Genomic DNA, 19,656 nt, shown 5'->3' on the forward strand with positions numbered 1-19,656 from the left:
ACTTTGGGGAAAAGTCAAGTTGTAAATGGTACTCTGGTAAATAGTCTCTCCTTTTGTATGATTTAAATGTATTGAAGGATTATAATTTCGCCCAATACCATATTTTTTTCAGTAACAACTCTCTTCTTTATGTTTTCTCTGACATCAGTTTTTTCTTTTCTGTTTTTTCTGATCCATTAGATAACAGTCAGAAAGAACTACCCATATTCTGGATTTTCCCCTATTTTTTTGAATCCCGAATTTGTCAGTTTTTCCCAAGCTTCTGCATGCTGGATTACCAGGTATAGTAAATATTCTGTTTTCTGGCATGGTTGGGAAGTGGATATTCTGCTTAAATAAATATTCTGGTAGGACTATCCATCAGTTTTAGTAAATGTAAACACTATAAGCTATATGAGACACTAAAACTCTATCATATGTAACTTAGTGCAGTGGTTCCTGGTGTCTGTAATCTCTAGGGTGCCTATTAAAAATAAAGATTCTTAGGTACCAAAATAAGCCTACTAAATCAAAATCAGAGGGTAAAGCTGTAAGAAAAAATATTTTACCAAGCTTCCCGGTAATTCTGAACTCTGCTCGGTCTTGCATTAAATGATCTAATGCTTCACATCACCAGGAGAGTGGGCAGCACCCCAGGATCATCATTATCAGCATGGGATTTCTCCATTCAGAGGTGGTAGAGAAGTAAATCACTTTTTCTGTACACTTTACTTTGTTGCCCAGAGGATGCCAGCAGCTCCAAGGAGGGGTTTGCCCAAAGTCGTGTCGGAACAACTAGTGTGTCAGAGAAGCAAAGATGCTGAGGTGTGAGTGTGCTGATTCAGGGCACTGACCAGACCTTCTCCTTCACGTCCCTGCCATTCAGCTCCTCTGCTTTAGCGTCCACTCTCCTGGATTCATTTCCTTGAGTTCTGAGTTTAACCCTGTTGTTGCCATCACAGTGTGTGGTCAGCAAGCGGGCACTGTTTCTTCTTCTGTAATGACATTTTTCTGTTTGAGTTTTCTGAGCAGTTGACTAGTCTCTGATCAAGGCTTTTCAGCCCCCAAATTGTAAAAGTCTTCACTAGTCGTTCCAAGCCAGCAGTTGATTCTTTTCTTTTATTAATTGAAGCATAGTTCATTTACCATACTGTGTTACTTTCAGGTGTACAGCGTAGTGATTCAGTATTTTTGCAGATTATATTATATTATATGCTATTACAAGGTAACAGGTATAATTCCTGTAGCACTTGGCTCTAATCTTTGTACATCCTGAAGATGTATACTATTATGAAAATTATTTAGAAATAATGTGAGAAACAGTGTTACTAAAAATGAGGGCACAGATTCTACCTGTAATTCTACTCCAAACAGCAAATAGGTTGTTGGAGTTGACCCTTGAATAACCAGAGGGTTAGGGGTGCAGTTGGAAATCAGTGTATAACTTATAATTAGCCCTTTGTATTTGAACTTTCTCCAAATCTGTGGTTCCGCATCTGTGGATTCAGCCAAATTTGTTTTGATAGTATTTACTATTGAAAAAGACCCATGAATAAGTAGACCCACACAGTTCAAACTTGTGTTGTTCAGGGGTCAACTTATTCACTTCTAGTCTTCTCAGAAAATACTTTTACATATTTGTAATCATAGCAGATGAATATGAATTCTGCTTCCTTCATGGTGCCTTATATAAATGTATATTTTAAAATATAGCTATATAATCTTATTCTTTATTATTTCATTAATGGACTGTATTGTTATCCTCTCTTTTTTCAGACTTAAGAGGTTGCTTCCACCTTTAAACATCTTTTATTCATAGAATTTTTTTTATATTGTATATAACTCCATTAAAATAAATTTCTAAAACTAAAATGGAATTACAAAAGTTACATTGTCAAGTTTAATGGACATTTTCATGGCTGTTGAACCGCATTAACAGATTCCTTTCCAAAACTGTGTAGCACAAGTCATTTTAACCTTGATTTCCTGAGCTCTGCTTTAGGCAAAATCTGTTTCATAATTCTTCTCAAAGCTGGTTTACTTTCCTTTTTAGGGCATCCAGTTTTCTGTTGCTTGTCTGAAGGTTGCTTCTACTGTAATATGGACCCTTGCAATGCAGAGATAGTTGACATATCCTAGAGATGTGAACTGAGTAAGCCATTTCTGACTTCAGGTACACCTGCTGCCTTTGACGGTGAATAATCATACAGTACAATGTTTGGCACATAGTAGGTGCCCTATACACATTGAGTGAGTTCAGTTCAGTTCAGTTCAGTCGCTCAGTCATGTCCGACTCTTTGCGACCCCATGAGTTACAGCACGCCAGGCCTCCCTGTCCATCACCAGCTCTCAGAGTTCACTCAGACTCAAGTCCATCGAGTCAGTGATGCCATCCAGCCATCTCATCCTCTGTCGTCCCCTTCTCCTGCCCCCAATCCCTCCCAGCATCAGAGTCTTTTCTAATGAGTCAGCTCTTCCCATGAGGTGGCCAAAGTACTGGAGTTTCAGCTTTAGCATCATTCCTTCCAAAGAAATCCCAGGGCTGATCTCCTCTAGAATGGACTGGTTGGATCTCCTTACAGTCCAAGGGACTCTCAAGAGTCTTCTCCAACGCCACAGTTCAAACGTATCAATTCTTCGTCACTCAGCCTTCTTCACAGTCCAACTCTCACATCCGTACGTGACCACTGGAAAAACCATAGCCTTGACTAGATGGACCTTAGTCGGCAAAGTAATGTCTCTGCTTTTGAATATGCAATCTAGGTTGGTCATAACTTTTCTTCCAAGGAGTAAGCGTCTTTTAATTTCATGGCTGCAGTCACCATCTGCAGTGATTTTGGAGCCCAAAAACATAAAGTCTGACACTGTTTCCACTGTTTCCCCATCTATTTCCCATGAAGTGATGGGACCGGATGCTGTGATCTTCGTTTTCTGAATGTTGAGCTTTAAGCTAACATTCTCACTCTCCTCTTTCACCTTCATCAAGAGGCTTTTCAGTTCCTCTTCACTTTCTGCCATAAGAGTGGTGTCATCTGCATATCTGAGGTTATTGATATTTCTCCCGGCAATCTTGATTCCAGCTTGTGTTTCTTCCAGTCCAGTGTTTCTCATGATGTACTCTGCATATAAGTTAAATAAGCAGGGTGACAATATACAGCCTTGACGCACTTTTTCTGGAGTTGAAAAGGAACTGAGTTTTAATCCTAGTTCTGACACTTAATAACTAGACCTACACATTTTATCTGACTCTCTGAAACTTACCTTGTTACCTGAGCATAGTAACAATATATCTGCCTCATAAAGGTTTTAAGAATTATTTGAGATAATATCTTAAAAAGCTTAGCCTTGTCCCTGACCCACAGCAAATGTAGAATAAAGGTCATTGCTATCAGCATTGTTGAAACCATCTTGATACTGTCATCATTCTGATGGTCCCAGAGTCAGGGTAGAACTTTTCTTACGTTCTCTTTTGTACAGTATCTGAGACATTAAAATTGTAAAACACATCATTCCTCAGAAAACTTTCATCCACATTTTGTTGTTTTTCAGTCACTAGGTCATATCTGACTTTTTGCAACCTCATGGATTACAGCATGCCAGGCTTCCCTGTCCTTTGCTATCTCCTCGAGTTTGCTCAAACTTATTTCCATTTTTTCACTGTGGGCAAGAGTTTGAAATGGTGAGGAGGCAGAAGGCAGATCCAGGATAAGGCAGATGCGAGCAATTAATGTGGATTAACCAGTTATTGTTTGTTTAGACAGGCTGTGTTACTACAAAAGAACTTTTACAAATGTTGGCGTTTTAGTTTTGAGAGCTAGTTCCAAGGTCCAAGCTTACTGAAAGTAGTTATATAACTCAGTGCATTGGGGGAGAAGGTGCTAATTAGATCATGTATATCAGTCAGGGTGAAAGCAGTGTTTTCAATTAAAGAGAAAGCCAACTTTTGAGAAGAATTAGAATAAAACTATAAAACGAAACAAATCTTAATTTTTTTTGTTATTCCTACTAAAGATAAGAATTACTGCCCCATTACATGCTGACTGGGAGAAGATTTCGCCAGATCTCCTGGGGTGAATGTAAACCTTTTCTGTTTTTTGTTTTTGTTTTGAAACTTTCTCTAGACTTACTATTATCCTTTCCAAACCTTTTGCATTCTTTCTTTTGTTTCTGTTGTTACTTTAGCTTCATTTTGTGGCAGTTTTTTCCCTTTTATATTAAACTGCCTTCATCAAATGAAAAATTTGCAAGTTTCCTTTCTTCCTTCACATATCTTTTCCCATAGACATTGATTAGGCTTTCTTTCTGACTTGGTCTGAGATGATTATATGCCCCTAAACCACAATACAGTAAAAAAAAAAAAAAAAAGGACACAAAATCTCTTTTTTCAGAAATACTTTTTAGGTTAGAGGAAGGCAGAAATGCTGCGAATCTTCATAAAATATAAATCATGTAGAATCTTCAGCGATAAAGCACTTGATCGAAGACCTAGAAAGGAAGGATTTGGTAATGAAAAGAAATTCTGATTTAGAGTCAGGAGAAGTTTGAGTCCTAGCACTGCCTTTTAGAAGCTATTTAATCTTGAGGGAAGTCACTTCATCTTTCCAGGTCTCTTGTTTCCTTACCTGTAAAATAAAATAATCGAACCAGAAAAGGGATGGCAGATAAGTTTTACTTTTAGACGTAAGCCTGATGCATTGTCAGTGACTTCCTGGAGAATTTGTTGAGAATACCAGACTCAGTGGCAGAAAGTAGCGTGATTGATTTGTGATGTCTGCCACAGGGTCAGGGTCAGAGAGTGGTAGATTCAGGTCCTATATTTACCGTATCTGAGCTGGATCATCTCACTTCCCTTCCACCTGGAACATGCTGTGATCTCTTGTTTCTACTTAGTCTGGGACATTGTTAAAAGTAGAGATCTTTGCCTTTTTTTTTTTTTTTTTTAAAGCTATCATTTTAAAAAATCATCCCATTAGAAAACAGTTTTTCAAGGCTGATTTCATGTTAAGAAATGACACTTTGACAGGACTTTCTGAGAAATGATTGTAAATTATAAGGTGACAAGAAATTCTCAAAACTCAATATATAGTAAACATAAAACATTTAATGGATTTGAAGTAATGAATAACACACAAACACGTCTGTGTATGTCTCTGTATGTATCTATATGTATCTGTACATATGGTATTTAAAATAAGAGGTTACATGGAGTAAGGTTTCTAACCTTTTAGAAGTTCTTTAATCTTGAGGGAAGTCACTTTATCTTTCCACGTTTCTATTTCCTTACCTGTAAAATAAAATAATTGAACCAAAAAAGGGATGGCAGATAAGTTTTACTTTTAGACTTAAACCTGATGAATATATTACATATTATATACGTAATATATATGTAAAAAAACCTTCTTGCTATGGCAGAAGTTGAGTGATGGAGCTGAAGAGTTCATTGGGATCTTTTGAATATAATGAAATTAAACAGAACATACTTTAGGGAGTTCTGAAAATACAAGTATGTACTGTTTTTTATTTAATCTTTATTTCCCAGCATAACACTTAAAGCATAATAGGTGCAGAGTAATTGTCGACATGAACGTCTTGGTTTCCGTAGAACTAGTTTCAGTCTTGTGTTGCAGAGACATTTGCTTATAGATAAAATTAAAAGTTAGGAATTGCAGATATTTTGTACTTTCCCTCATTTCTATACAGTACTTCATCACATTAATCAGTTCCATGGGAGAAATTTTCTATTTGAAAATGCCTCTCATCATCATTGTGAGTGAAATGTCAGGGATAATGATGGGAAAATGGTGTATCAGCTCTACCACTAGTGATATGCAATTTGCAAAATTGTGTTTGCTTTACAGCACTTCCATAGGAGGTTTATTTGTGTGGATGAAGCTATGAAATATGGATGTATGTTAGAGGTACATTAATTTACCCTAGCAGCATGCATTTTACATACCATATGTTTATAGTTAATTAGCACAACAAACCCACATTTAAAAATAATAATAATCTCAATTAGGTTATGCAAAATCAAGTAATCAACCACCTTCCTGACACACACATTCTGTGACTCCTTGGGTAATCATAAAGAAATTGTTCTTTTTCCCCCTCTCTTCCATCTGCTATCTATTCTATTGCATGGAGTATTCCATTTACTAAAAGTCTTTCTAAGATACTCTTTTCCAGCAGTTGAACATCTTCATAAGATTCTCTTGGAAAGAATTTTTTTTCTTATGACACTTATAAATGTTCAGAATATCTTTGTTGGTGCCATATATTTACTGAGTACATTGAGGAAGTACGTTAGGGAAAAATTATGAATTTAAACCATTTTAAAAGAAAACTACTTAAAGTACTATTTTGAGATAATTGAAGTAAAGTCTACTTTTGTATCTTAGCCTCTAATAGGTAACATATATTCATAGAATTTTAAAGTTGGAAACAAGCATAGCTTTAGCATAGGCTAACTTCCCAATGTAATAATCCTCTCCACTAAATTCATGACAAGCAGCCATCTAGCCTCACTTGAATGCTTTCAGTGAGCAAAGTCCTACAGCCTTACAAGGCAACTCAATTTATTTAATAGCTCTAATCATTAGAAAATTTTCTCATATGGAGATAAAATATGCTCCCTATTAACTTCTAACCATTGGTCCTACTTCTATTTTCCAAAGCAATGAAGGAGAATTCTAATTTCTATTCCACATAACACCCCTTCAGTTATAAAATAGCCATCAAATCCTCCCAGTCTTCTCTTTTCTGAATAAACACCCCCAGTCTGTAAAACTGTAAGTCCTATTTATCCCCATTACTTTCAGTAGAAATGAACTGGCTTTATTAATGTCTCAAAATGTAGCAACTGAATGCAGAGCTTTGAAAGTGATCTAACCTCGTCTCCTTTCCTTGTTAATGATACTACAGTTGTTATAGTCCTGAGTAATCCAGCTGTAGGCCCACACCTACTCTTAATGGTTACCCTAGACTGTGGACTCACTATGCTGACCTGTGTATGCTCACCATGCAGAACACCCTAGGGCTTTTTTCCTCACTGTCTCTCGTTTAGTTGGGTCTCCTCACCTTGTACTTTTCTTTCCCCCCGTTGCTGAAGCTTGTTAATCAGTCTTCCTAGATTTGTTCCCCTGTACATCTAGCCAGCAGTGCTATGGTCATGGGAGAACCTAGGAATCTCCCATTAAAGGCCTCTCTTTCCATCGTGCTCAGTGCCTCCAGTTCAGGCAGTTCAGTCGCTCAGTCGTGTCCGACTCTGCGACCCCATGGACTGCAGCATGCCAGGCTTCCCCGTCCTTCACTATCTTCCAGAGCTTGCTCAAACTCATGTCCATCGAGTCGGTGATGCCATCCAACCATCTCATCCTCTGTCGTCCCCTTTTCCTTTTCCCAGCATCAGGGCATAAGGGTCTTTTCCAATGAGTCAGTTCTTCGCATCAGGTGGCCAAAGTTTTGGACACTTTGACAGGAATTTCTGAGATGCCTTATGCCTTATATTTTTGCAATTCTCTCATTAAATAGCTAGCTTGTGAGTTAGTTCTGTTGTAAATTCTTAAGTGTAATCTTATGTAGAATCTACACAATTTATTACTTGAAAGTTGGGATCTAGCTTATAAAAATCACATAATACTCTTGTGGGTGATCTAAAGCAGTGTTTCTCAAACTTTAGTGTGCGAAGAGGGCTTGTTAAAAATACAGATTGCTGCCCCCCCCCCCCCGAGTTTGTGTTTTTAGGTCCTAGGTGGGACAAGAAATTGCATTTCTAACATGATCCCAGGTGATGCTGATATTGCTGATCCAGACACCACAGTTTGAGAGTTAATGATCTGAAGAAAGATGGACTTAGTGGCTAGGTGGAATTCACAGCAGTTTTAAAACCAAACTGAGAATGTTTATGGGTGATAAGCTGGAGGAGGAGACGGGAACCAGAAGCTGATAGGAATCATGCTTGTTGGTTTCAGTTTACTTTCCAGATAATCTGCAGAAAGGGAAAGTTGAGTTAGGGGTATTAAGGAGAGAGGTGAATGCTTGAAGTAGTCATTGTGGGGAGAACTGTAGTTGATTTCCCTCTGTGTCTCCGTCCTTCTATCACCAACATATGCCAGGTCCTGAATTCAGTGTTGTACATACACTGGCTCATTCAACTTTGACAGCAACTCTAAGGTAAGTGTTAGTAACCTTTTCCAGATGAAAATGATGCAGGCTTGCCTGAAGTCATATAACAAGTGAGCGGCAGAGCCACTGCCTGGCCTCGACCTGGCTCTGTCAGAAAGTGACGGTGGAGGGCCGAACCAAGGTGGCACTGAGCCTCAGGGAGCTGAAAACTGACATGCAGTGAATGCAAACAGTGAAACACCCCAACTGCCCTGGCACAGATCATCAAAGGTGGAATTTTTTAACCCTCAAAGCTAAATTCTTAATTATGTAATAGTCCTTCTTGCAGAGTCTGTTGCATTGGATATAAGATTAGAGTTCTTCTCTTAATTCCAGGTAACATGAATTTGTCATAGCAAATTGTACCTTTTTTATAATACAATTTTACTCTCATGGAGTCCTCTCTGAATCTGTTGACTAATAAGTAAACTCTTGCTTTTAAGAACTTCTTATTAAATATTCTGATTTAATTTGTATCTTGGCATCAGTTTGTTCACTTATTGGTTAAAGAGTCTTAACAAATGTTGACTCAGTTGAGAAATTTTTCTTTTAATTTTTTTTTTTACTTTCTAGGTAGATTATGATAATCATGCACTTTATAAACATGGAAAGACGGGACGGAAACAGTCTCCTGTGCGTATTTTCACGAATATCCCACCTAACAAAATAATCCTTCCTATTGAAGAAGGGTACAGGTAAGATCATAGAGGGACCTTGAAATACATTGGTCACTGAAAATAAAGTTCCATATATCTAACACAAAAATGCCTTTCATATTGACTCATGTAGTACTTTTATTACTATTAAATGTGGCCTAAAATGTTATATTGGATTTAGCTTGAATTATACCAAATTTTTGTAACATGCCTTGTGAACTTTTATCTACCTTGTGACTCTCAATAGGTATAAATATATGCAGCCCATTTCATCGAGTCTTTCTTTTCTCCTTAGATTTTGCCCACTGTGTCAACGTTATGTTTCTCTAGAGAATCAACACTGTGAACACTGTAATTCTTGTACATCCAAGGTATAGTTTTCTTTAGAATGTGTTTTTACTCAAATATGTTAGTTTTATTCTAGTTCACTAGTTTCATCATATTTGCTTACTGTTATTTTTTTAATATTATAATTCATATTAATGTATTAATGCCAAAGAATGTTCAAACTGCTATACAGTTGTGCTCATTTTACATGCTAGCAAGGTTATGCTCAAAATCCTTCAAACTAGGCTTCAGCAATATGTGAACCAAGAACTTTCAAATGTGCAAGCTGGGTTGAGAAAAGCCAGAGGAACCAGAGATCAAATTGCCCATATTCATTGGGTCATGGAGAAAGCAAGGGAATTCCAGAGAAGCATCTACTTCTGCTTCATTAATTATGCTAAAGCCTTTGACTGTGTGGATCACAACAAACTGGGAAATTCGTAATGAGATGGGAGTACCAGACCACTTTACATGTCTCCTAAGGAACCTATATGCAGGTCAAGAAGCAACAGTTAGAACTTACTATAGAACAATGGACCGGTTCAAAATTGGGAAAGGAGTACATCAAGACTGTATATTGTCACACTGCTTATTTAACTTATATGCAGAGTACATCATGTGAAATGCTGAGCTGGATGACTCACAAGCTGGAATCAAGATTGCCAAGGGAAATATCAACAGCCTCAGATATGCACATGATACCACTCTAATGGCAGAAAGTGAAGAGGAACTAAAGAGCCTCTGAAGAGGAGAGTGAAAAAACTGACTTGAAACTTAACATTTCAAAAATCTAAGATCATGGCATCTAGTCCCATCACTTCATAGCAAATAGATCGGGAAAAAGTAGAAGCAGTGACAGATTTTATTTTCTTGGGCTCCAAAATCACTGCAGATGGTGACTGCAGCCATGAAATTAAAAGACGCTTGCTCCTTGGAAGGAAAGCTATGATAAACCTAGATAGCATATTAAAAAGCAAAGACATCCCTTTGCTGACAAAGTCCATATAGTCAAAGCTATGGTTTTTTCAGTAGTCATGTACAGGTGTGAATGTTGAACCATAAAGAAAGCTGAGCTTCAAAGACTGATGCTTTTGAATAGTAGTGTTGGAAAAGAATCTTGAGAGTCCCTTGACCAGCAAGGGGATCAAATCAGTCAATCCTAAGGAAATCAACCCTGAATATTCATTGAAAGGTCTGTTGCTGAAGCTCCAATACTTTGGCCACCTGATGCAAAGAGCTGACTCATTAGAAAAGACCCTGATGCTGGGAAAGATAGAAGGCAAAAGGAGAAGGAGGCAGCAGAGGATGACATGGTTGTATAGCATCACCAACTCAATGGACATGAATTTGAGCAAACTCTGGGAGATGTTGGAGGACAGAGGAGCCTGCAGTTCATGGGATCGCAAAGCATTGGGCATGGCTTAGCAATTGAACAACAGCAACAAGTTAGTGAATTATTGTTTATTAATTATATTTTAATACAGTACCTTTTCTCTAATCATAAAGTACTGCAGGCTTTTAAAAATATTTAGTTGCCTTCATTATCATTAATAATTTTTGAGTTATTTTTATATGGTACTGTGTGACTGCTAAAATTATTAGTGTTTCAAATAAGACAGTAAATGAGGACTGAATTTTGTTGAGGGCAAAATTGTTTCAAATAAGGCATTGAGTTATTAGATACCAATCACTGTTCTGATGAAGCAGCAGTTAATAACAGGACTTTTTATGTGCCAGGCCCTGTCTTAAGTGCTGTACATGGGCTGAGTCATTTACTCCTCACAGCACTAGTAGACAGGCTTTTCACAGGTGAGGAGGGACTGCAGAGGACACACCTCCTAGTGACATTTTTGGAAGGCAGGATCACCCTTAGGGTGCTCTGTTATTTTAACTAAATCCAGTCAAAAAGAACATGTGAAGTTTAGTTGGCTGATAAGCACATATTATTCTCTGAAGGAAAGGCTATATTTTTATAACTATTGGAAAGTACATTTTTTATAACTTTATAATTGTATTACTGGTTATACTGGTTTTTTACTATGGTAACATAGATTATATATATTTCCAATTAGTTTAGAAAGTGTCTGTATTCTTCATTAAAAAAAAATTATGCCCAAATCATACAAATTACAAAATGAGAAAAAAAAAACAATTTTTTAATTTAGAGACGCACACATAAGTGGAAAAGTTAAAAACAAGGACGTGAGCATCAGAAAAGCTAGGATAGGTGCCTCTCAGTGGGGAGGGAGGAATGCTGGACTAGAAAGGGGCATTTGGGGAAGTGTCTAGGGGACTGATGGTATTCTGTCTCTTGACTTGTTGGGTTCTTCAGTGTTCACTTTATAATACTCACTAAACTGGATGTATGCATTTCATGTACTTTTTTAGGTATGTTTTATTTCATAGTTTTAAAATACCCAGATAGTAATCTCCATCCTTCTAAATTACATTTTCTCAAATATGAACGTTATTAAGGATTATGTCAGATAGACTATAAAAACTATGAGTCATTAATTCTCTTGAAATTTTCATTGAGTCCTTCTTCTTGCAGTTTGGGTTGATTGATCTGGAGTGGACTTTCAAGATCATTTAAATAAATCCCCCAGTTTTAGTGTTAAGGAGTCTGGGGCATTTGAGTTGAGTGGAGAAATGCATAAATTAAAATCAAAGTATTTAATTGTAAAGCTCAGGAAAGTGAGAAATAAGGAATGAATAATTTACACAGCTTTTAATAAGCCATTTTGATTTTTAATTATCAGACTTGATTCTTAATGACAAATTAATCATAATTTAAAAATTGTTTTTGTAGGATGGCAGGAAATGGAACCATTGCTTTCTCTGCAAAAAGTGTGTAAAGCCTTGTAAGTATTTAGACTTAGTGTTTGAGATCCTATGAAAACATTTGGGTTTTTCTTCATCTAAATAGAATTTTTATTTAACTGTATTTACAAAAGAAAAAAATTAATATAGAGACTTACATTAATTTACTTTCTTTTTAATTTTTACACTTATTAAAATGAACTTTCTCTTCTTCAGAGAGATGACTTTACCTTGTTTGGTTTGGCTTATTTTAGTAGGATTTTGTATTGTTCAGCCAGTCCCCATTGTATCAGTGGTTCGTGACTCATTGCAGAAGGGCAGAATTTGTTGCTACGTATGAGAAAGAAGTTAGCTGATTTACGTGGGATTCCAACCTCTTAACCTTGGCCTCTTTAGCCAAACTATAATTAGCTAGGCAAAGCGATCACAATATTTGAAGTAAACACTATTCATACTTCCTCATCATAAAGGTTAATCTAATGAAAAATTCTATTAAACGAACCTCTTCTAAAACCTAATTCTTTATTTTACAGCCTGGACCCACTGTAGCATTTGCAATCACTGTGCTCTTCCAGATCATTCTTGTGAGGGCCCTAAAGACGGCTGCTTTATTTGTGGTGAATTAGATCATAAACGGAGTACTTGTCCTAACATCTCTACATCTAAGAAAGTTAACAAGTTAGTTGAATTCCTTTATTTACTAGAAAAAATTTTTCTTGTGTACAGAACAATCCACAAAAGTGTGCAATAATTGGAGGATCCATAAGTGCGAAATTAATTGTTGCTTTCACTGTTAGACATTGTTTGCATAGATGGGGAGGAAGGTTATCAAGGTGAGTTTCAGAGAGCTTAAGATTTTACAGGCAAGACCAGTAAATAACCAAAATATAAGGTAGAAAATGACTAACTTTCCTATATGTGTATGTGATATAGTTGTTATAATTCAGAGCAACATTATACCAATGACAGTAGTTGATTTAGAAATATTATTGGTATTTTAAATGAGCTAACTTATGATTACATTTTTTTCTTTTTAAACTAAAGGGATGACAGGTATTGATTGAGTCCTCTTGTTTTGCTGATGTGGAAACCAGATAGCTAAGTTTAATGTTACATTAAAATTGAGATCAGGATAAAAATTTTGAGTAATCATATAACTTGTGATGAAAAAAACATCTTTTAGTATTAGAAGTGTTAGGTTGGTACTTGTTTATTTTATATTCATTTTAGACTATAGAAATGATATTAGACAAAAAAAACAAATTCGAGCAATTTTTTTATTCAAGGTCGAAATGGGTTGTAAAGCAGTAGAGACGACTCACAACATCAACAATGCATTTGACCCAGGAACTGCTACATACATACAGTGCAGTGGTGGTTCAAGAAGTTTTATAAAGGAGACAAGAACCTTGAAGATGAGGAGTGTAATACAGCTGGTCATAGGAAGTTGACAACGACCGATTGAGAGCCATCATTGAAGCTGATCCCCTTAACAGAGAAGTTGCTGAGGAACTCAACATTGACCATTCTATGGTCATTTGGCATTTCAAACAAATTGGAAAGGTGAAAAAGCTCAATAAATGGTTGCCTGATGAGCTGACCAAAAATAAAAAAGTAATTGTTTTGAAGTGTCATCTTCTCTTACTCTCGGAGAAGGCACTGGCGACCCACTCCAGTACTCTTGCTTGGAAAATGCCGTGGACGGAGGAGCCTGGTGAGCTGTAGTCCATGGGGTCGCTGAGTCGGACATGACTGAGTGACTTCACTTTCACTTCTCACTTTCATGCATTGGAGAAGGAAATGGCAACCCACTCCAGTGTTCTTGCCTGGAGAGTCCCAGGGATGGGGGAGCCTGGTGGGCTGCCATCTGTGGGGTTGCACAGAGTTCGACATGACTGACACAGCTTAGCAGCTGCAGTTTCTCTTATTCTGTGCAACATTTCTTGATTGGATTGTAATGCATGATGGAAAGTGGATTTTATATGACAACTGTCAATGACCAGCTCAGTGGTCGGACCAAGAACAAACTCCAGTGCACTTCCCAAGGCCAAACTAATACCATGAAAGGTCATGGTCACTGTTTGGTGGTCTGCTGCCTGTCTGATCCACTACAGCTCTCTGAAGACTGCTGAAACCATTACATCTGAGAAGTATGCTCAGCAAATCGATGAGATGCACCAAAAATTGCAACGCCTGCAGTCAGTATTGGTCAACGGAATGGGCCCAATTCTCCACAACATCACCTGACCCCATGTCACACAGCTGCTTCAAAAGTTGAATGAATTGGACTATAGAGTTTTGCCTCTTCCACCATATTCACCTGACCTCTCGCTAACCAACTACCACATCTTCAAACATCTCAACAGCTTTTTGCAGGGAAAATGCTTCCACAACCAGCAGGCGGCAGAAAATGCTTTCCAAGAGTTCGTCAAGTCCTGAAGCACAGATTTTTACGCTACAGGGATAAACAAACTTATTTTCTCACTGGCAAATATGTGTTGATTGTAATGGTTCCTGTTTTGATTAATAAAGATGTGTTTGAGTCTAGCTATAATGATTTAAAATTCATGGTCCAAAACAATTACTTTTGTACCAACCTGAATACCTGATGCTTTACTAACTACTTATGATTGTATTCTTTTCCATCTGTTTTTATTTTTTTGGTCAGTAGAATTTTTTTTTTCATTAAAGCCCAGCCATTTGAATTCTGCCTACTATTTAAACTACCTTTTCCACTGAAAAGTGAAAATGAGAGTGTCAGTCACTTAGTCATGTCTGACTCTTCGTGACCCCATGGACTGTAGCCTGCCAGGCTCCTCTGCCCATAGAATTCTCCAGGCACGAATACTGGAGTGGGTGGCCATTTCTTGATCCCAACCCAGGGGTCAAACCTGAGTCACTTACATCGCAAGCAGATTCTTTACCATCGGAGCCACCAGAGAAGCCCATATTGAATCTACTTTAAATAATTTATTCCCACTAGGTAATCAAGGGTAGAAGTGGTATTATAAAAATTAATTAAACAGGTATATTGAATCTTAGAAAATACTTTTCCTTATAATCCTTTAAGAATAGAATACAGTCTCATAAAGTAGGGGTGATCTAGGGGTGTTTTACTATTTACAGTATAATTCTAGTTGCAAACAGGAGTTAGTATCATGCTCAGCCTTTGATTCTGTGATTCTATGACACATGGAAACTGAATTTGCCTTTTGGTAATACATTGTAGGCTCTTCCTTGGTTCTTAAATAGCTCTGACTAGTCTATTTGTTAGTAATATATTGTTTTCATTGAGGAAAATCATGTAGTATCTTTCAGTACTAGATTTTATCAATTTTAACTTAAGACCAAATCTTTTAGGACGTGGTATACCTGATAATTCTTGAATAGTATCACCTTCTTCTCTTAGAGAAGACAACTAAACTGTTAATGGTTATTTTCAGGTATTGCTTTCAAAAAGTTTTTACAATGAGTTGACAAGGCATGAACTTTTTATAATAGTAAAAAATAATTTTTATGCTTTTTTTTTAGCCTATATGGCATCAAAGGTGTTTTCATCTTGTCTTACGTTGCTGGTGGCTCAGACAGAGGTTAAAGTGTCTGCCTCCAATGCGGGAGACCTGGGGTTGATCCCTGGGTCGGGAAGATCCCCTGGAGAAGGAAATGGTAACCCACTCCAGTATTCTTGCCTGGAGAATCCCATGGACGGAGAAGCCTGGCAGGCTACAGTCCACGGGGTCGCAGAGTCAGACACGACTGAGCGACTTCACTTCACTTCACTTCTATGTTACTTTAGTTTTCCTTAGTATTAATTGTCCTTTGGTTATGAACTAGAATGATGCTGGCTCCCTCTTGTGGTTAGAGCTTGTTTTATCAGTTACATAAATACTTGGAATTTAGAGGACAAATATCAATACCAGGTGAATTTAATTTTAAGGCAAAATAAAACAGCCAATTGATTTATACTCAGTTTATCACTGTTTAAAGACTCTACCTCTGGAACATTTTGTTCATTCATATTACAAATGAATATTTTCTTTCTGTTTTTGTTTACCATATCTTCTAGTGAAATCTAATGGCTCAGAGGTTAAAGCTTCTGCCTGCAATGTGGGAGACCTGGGTTCAATCCCTGGGTCGGGAAGATCCACTGGAGAAGGAAATGGCAACCCACTCCAGTATTCTTGCCTGGAGAATCCCATGGGTGGAGGAGTCTGGTGGGCTATTGTCCACTAGGTCGCAAAGGGTCGGACATGACTGAACGACTTAACTAACCTAACTAGTGAAATCTGGTTCATGTTTAGTTCTTAGCAGTGGATAAGCCAAAGAAAATTTGTTTGAATTTTATATACAGGCATGCATAATAACGTCATTGATTTTGCCATCAAGAGATTATATGTCATTACATTTGCTAAATCATCACTTACCAGGACATTTTCCTACTTTAAAATAAATGGCTAGAGAAAAAGGAGACTTACATAACATGCAAAAAACAGAACGAAGATGACTGTTTTGTTTTATTTTGAACTTAAAAGATACCCTAGTGCAAAATCTAAACATGGAAAAATATTAAATTACCAGGCAAAATTCTGAATAGTAGTCATGTGGAGCTACTAACAATAGCTAATATTTATTTAGGAGTTACTATATGCTGAGCATTTTATATACCTGAATAATTTATAGTAGTGTATGTAGTATCAAGGTAAAATTAAGAGCATGGTTTCCTGAATCAAGCTGGTTCTGCCACTTCCTCATAGATGGTTTCTTAGCCTCAGTTTCTTTCCCTAAAAAAGAAAAGTGGGAGAAGGAAAGGGAAGGGTGACGCCTGCCTTGTCTCAGTCTCCCAGCTCCTTGAAGTCAGTTGTGCCCGTTCATGTTCGTATTCCCAACACTTAATATGTATACTGAAGGAACCAAAGGAGAGGCTGGGCTTGTCCACGAGGAGATTATATACTGTATATGAAGCTGCTTTCCCAGATTTTGGTCCCGGGAAGATCAAGAAGAAGCTTTCCCCTAGGACTTGTGGTGGTTTATAAGGAGGAGTCCAGCAGTTGATATTGCTGGGCAGCCTTGGAAGTTTCCAGGTTTGCCAGTGCTGGCAGCCCCAGGCCACCCCTCTGTTCATGATATAATAAATGGCATGACTCTGCTAGCTTGGAGAAAGTGAATGAACAGACCAGTAATCTTTCTCAGCTATGGATTGCCTGTAACTTAGTTCAGAGAGCACCTGAAACAAAGGATCTGTTTTTGTTTTCTGGTATGATTTAATGTTTTTTAGAGATTGACTTTCAGCTTATTCATTTTGAAGCTAGTCTTCAAGAGCCCACTAAATGTGGACATCCTGGATGGCACTTGTCAGGATTTTAGGATACTGAGGAAAGGAAAAGTAAGACTATAAGCTGAGCTTCTGTAAGCCTTTTCAGAGCTGCAGCATTTTTCTACCATTGCTAACTGTCGATGTATCGGTCTTTTTCTGAAATATGTAATTCAGGGATTTGGAGATAGAAGTGCTGAGTTGAGCAGTACAGATGTACAAGGGGGAAAAAAAAAAACCCCTCCCAACTCATTGGCTTGACTATTCACCTCTGTGGTGTATTTGTCCTGAATAGATTGTTCTAAATCTGTAGTAACCATCTTTCAAAGAAATTTCTTCTCTAAAACATTTTGCTTGGTCAGGACTCTATCTCCTTGTTACTGTGGTTAGGATTCTGAGGATTTATGCTTATAATACAGTAAATTCTTTCCCTTCTGTTTTCTTATTTGGTTAGCTAGTTAATTAAACTTCAACATAATTACATAATTCACTGTGCTCATTCTCCAAAATAATTTAGCACCTTGTTTTTCAGAGCTGTCAGAAAGCAGAAGCAAAGAAAAAGCAATAAGATGAAAATGGAGACCACTAAAGGACAATCCATGAATCATACATCTGTTACAAGGAAGAAGAAAAGGAGAGAAAGAACCCATCAATATCTTTGCTCTTAAATGTCCAGTGACTTGAGAATAAGAAAGATTTATAGTCCAACCTTTGATGCCATTTTCTGAAAGTGCCATGTTGGACTTAAATTCTTTTGCTTTCAAAGGTATGCACCTTTCTAAGCTTGAAAATAGGGAGGCGGTATTTTGCTGGTTTATAGATACCCCCCCTTTACACGCCCCCCCCCCCCCCACACACACACACACTGCAGCCCCTCTGGAGACCTTCGCTGGCTTACTAGCTTTTGGTGCCTTTTTTCTCTCTTTACATCTCTTCCAGTCATATTATTTTAGCCTCTTTTATCTGAAAAATGGGCACAGAGCATTCTTTTGCAGAAACAGAATAAGAATGAAAACCTGAGGTTTTGTTTACATTGAACATGGGAATATGTTGTTAGATACATTAAATTAAATATTAAAATATTGCACAATGTCTTAAATCTCACTTGTAAAGAGAAATACAATGTACAGTTGTTTTTTTTAAGACAGAATCTGAAGATGGAAAGAATTTTGACAAAGGCAGTCTAAAACAATTATGATTATGGTTATATTAATATTAAATATTTATTTTTCAACTACTCTTTGCAGTTTTCCTTTGATGGTATAGAATCACCTAAATGTTTGTTGAATTATGACTTGCTCTGTCATCTTATTGTCTTTTAACTTATGCAGGATGTTTCTTTATAAAAGTTGTAGCAGAGGCAGTCTATTTTGGTGATTCACTCTCCTCTTTCCTATTCTAACACTTCCTGGTTGTATGTATTTGGCCGAGTCATTCACTCTCTAGAAGCCACTGTTTCTTATCATTATAACGGGGACAACACATCTCAGGTTTGTTTGTGGTTAAATTAAATGAGGCACCTGCACCTGGCTCTCAGTTCACTTGTTAGCCTGGAGAAATGTTAACAGGTGAAGATGGTAATTATCTGGTGGTCCAGGGCTGCAACGCTAAAGGGAGGGGTTTGAACAAAGAACTCCTCTCCCCATTTCTCTGCTAGGTATCTGACATTATCTTCTTCAGGCGTAGTAGTTTTGAATGGCTTGCATTTGCATAATGACTGTCCTCTCTTCCCCACATAATTATTTTAGAGCACGTTTGGAGGCATTTCTGCTTGGGCTTAGCTGGAGCCCTCTTCTAAAAGTAGAACTGTACTTCATCTCTTATTTAAATTCCACCTGGTATTTTAAGTTTGGATGGTTTGGTACCTCCTGTGGAATCCTCACACATGGCCCTGACAGGGTGGTCCTGATAGATCAGGTGACATCGAAAGATGAGCCAAGCTCCTGGACTTAACAAGCATCAAATAATTCTTCTCTTGCCCCATTTTTGTGGGTTGCTGTAGTGATAGGAGGGGCAGGTTTTGAGGTGATTGGATGAGATATGAACCTTGTAGAGTCATTGTAAGAGTCTCTCTGATTCAGGCATAGGTGTGGACATTGCCTGACTTTCATGGTGTCCATGATACTGTGGTTAAAATCTATTGAAATCTGCCCAGAAACTCAGACACCTGAGGGACCGTGACTGCTGAAGAATTGAGTCCTGATGGTCAATGGTTATCATCACCATGTTTTCTTAGTTTTAAGATACCATCAGTTGTAAAGTGTGCTATTGATGGAATCATCTTTTCAGGGGGAAAACACCCTTATCTTATTAATTGTATATTAGATGTGTCTTATTTCAGAAATACTGAAATGTGAAAAAAAGCCCATATTAGTATTGAGCAAATAGAGTATTACTTAT

The 19,656-nt window shown here is 37.5% G+C and overlaps 1 protein-coding gene across 5 annotated transcripts in view; it reads left to right on the forward strand.

The window, feature by feature from the left end:
* The window catches only part of ZCCHC4 (zinc finger CCHC-type containing 4), a 59,662-nt gene extending 41,158 nt beyond the window's left edge, over positions 1 to 18,504 (forward strand). For 2 of the 5 annotated variants that reach the window (XM_005681476.3, XM_013964568.2), the window contains 6 exons: positions 181 to 281; positions 8,716 to 8,837; positions 9,094 to 9,169; positions 11,935 to 11,986; positions 12,479 to 12,623; positions 17,789 to 18,504. In XM_005681476.3, coding sequence (XP_005681533.2) covers positions 181 to 281; positions 8,716 to 8,837; positions 9,094 to 9,169; positions 11,935 to 11,986; positions 12,479 to 12,623; positions 17,789 to 17,924 — 632 coding nt within the window. In that variant the 3' untranslated portion in view covers positions 17,925 to 18,504. The other 3 variants (XM_018049345.1, XM_005681479.3, XM_018049346.1) reach the window with 3 other exon arrangements.

Source organism: Capra hircus, chromosome 6 (genome assembly GCF_001704415.2).
Source record: "Capra hircus breed San Clemente chromosome 6, ASM170441v1, whole genome shotgun sequence".
Classification (NCBI taxonomy): Eukaryota; Metazoa; Chordata; class Mammalia; order Artiodactyla; family Bovidae; genus Capra; species Capra hircus.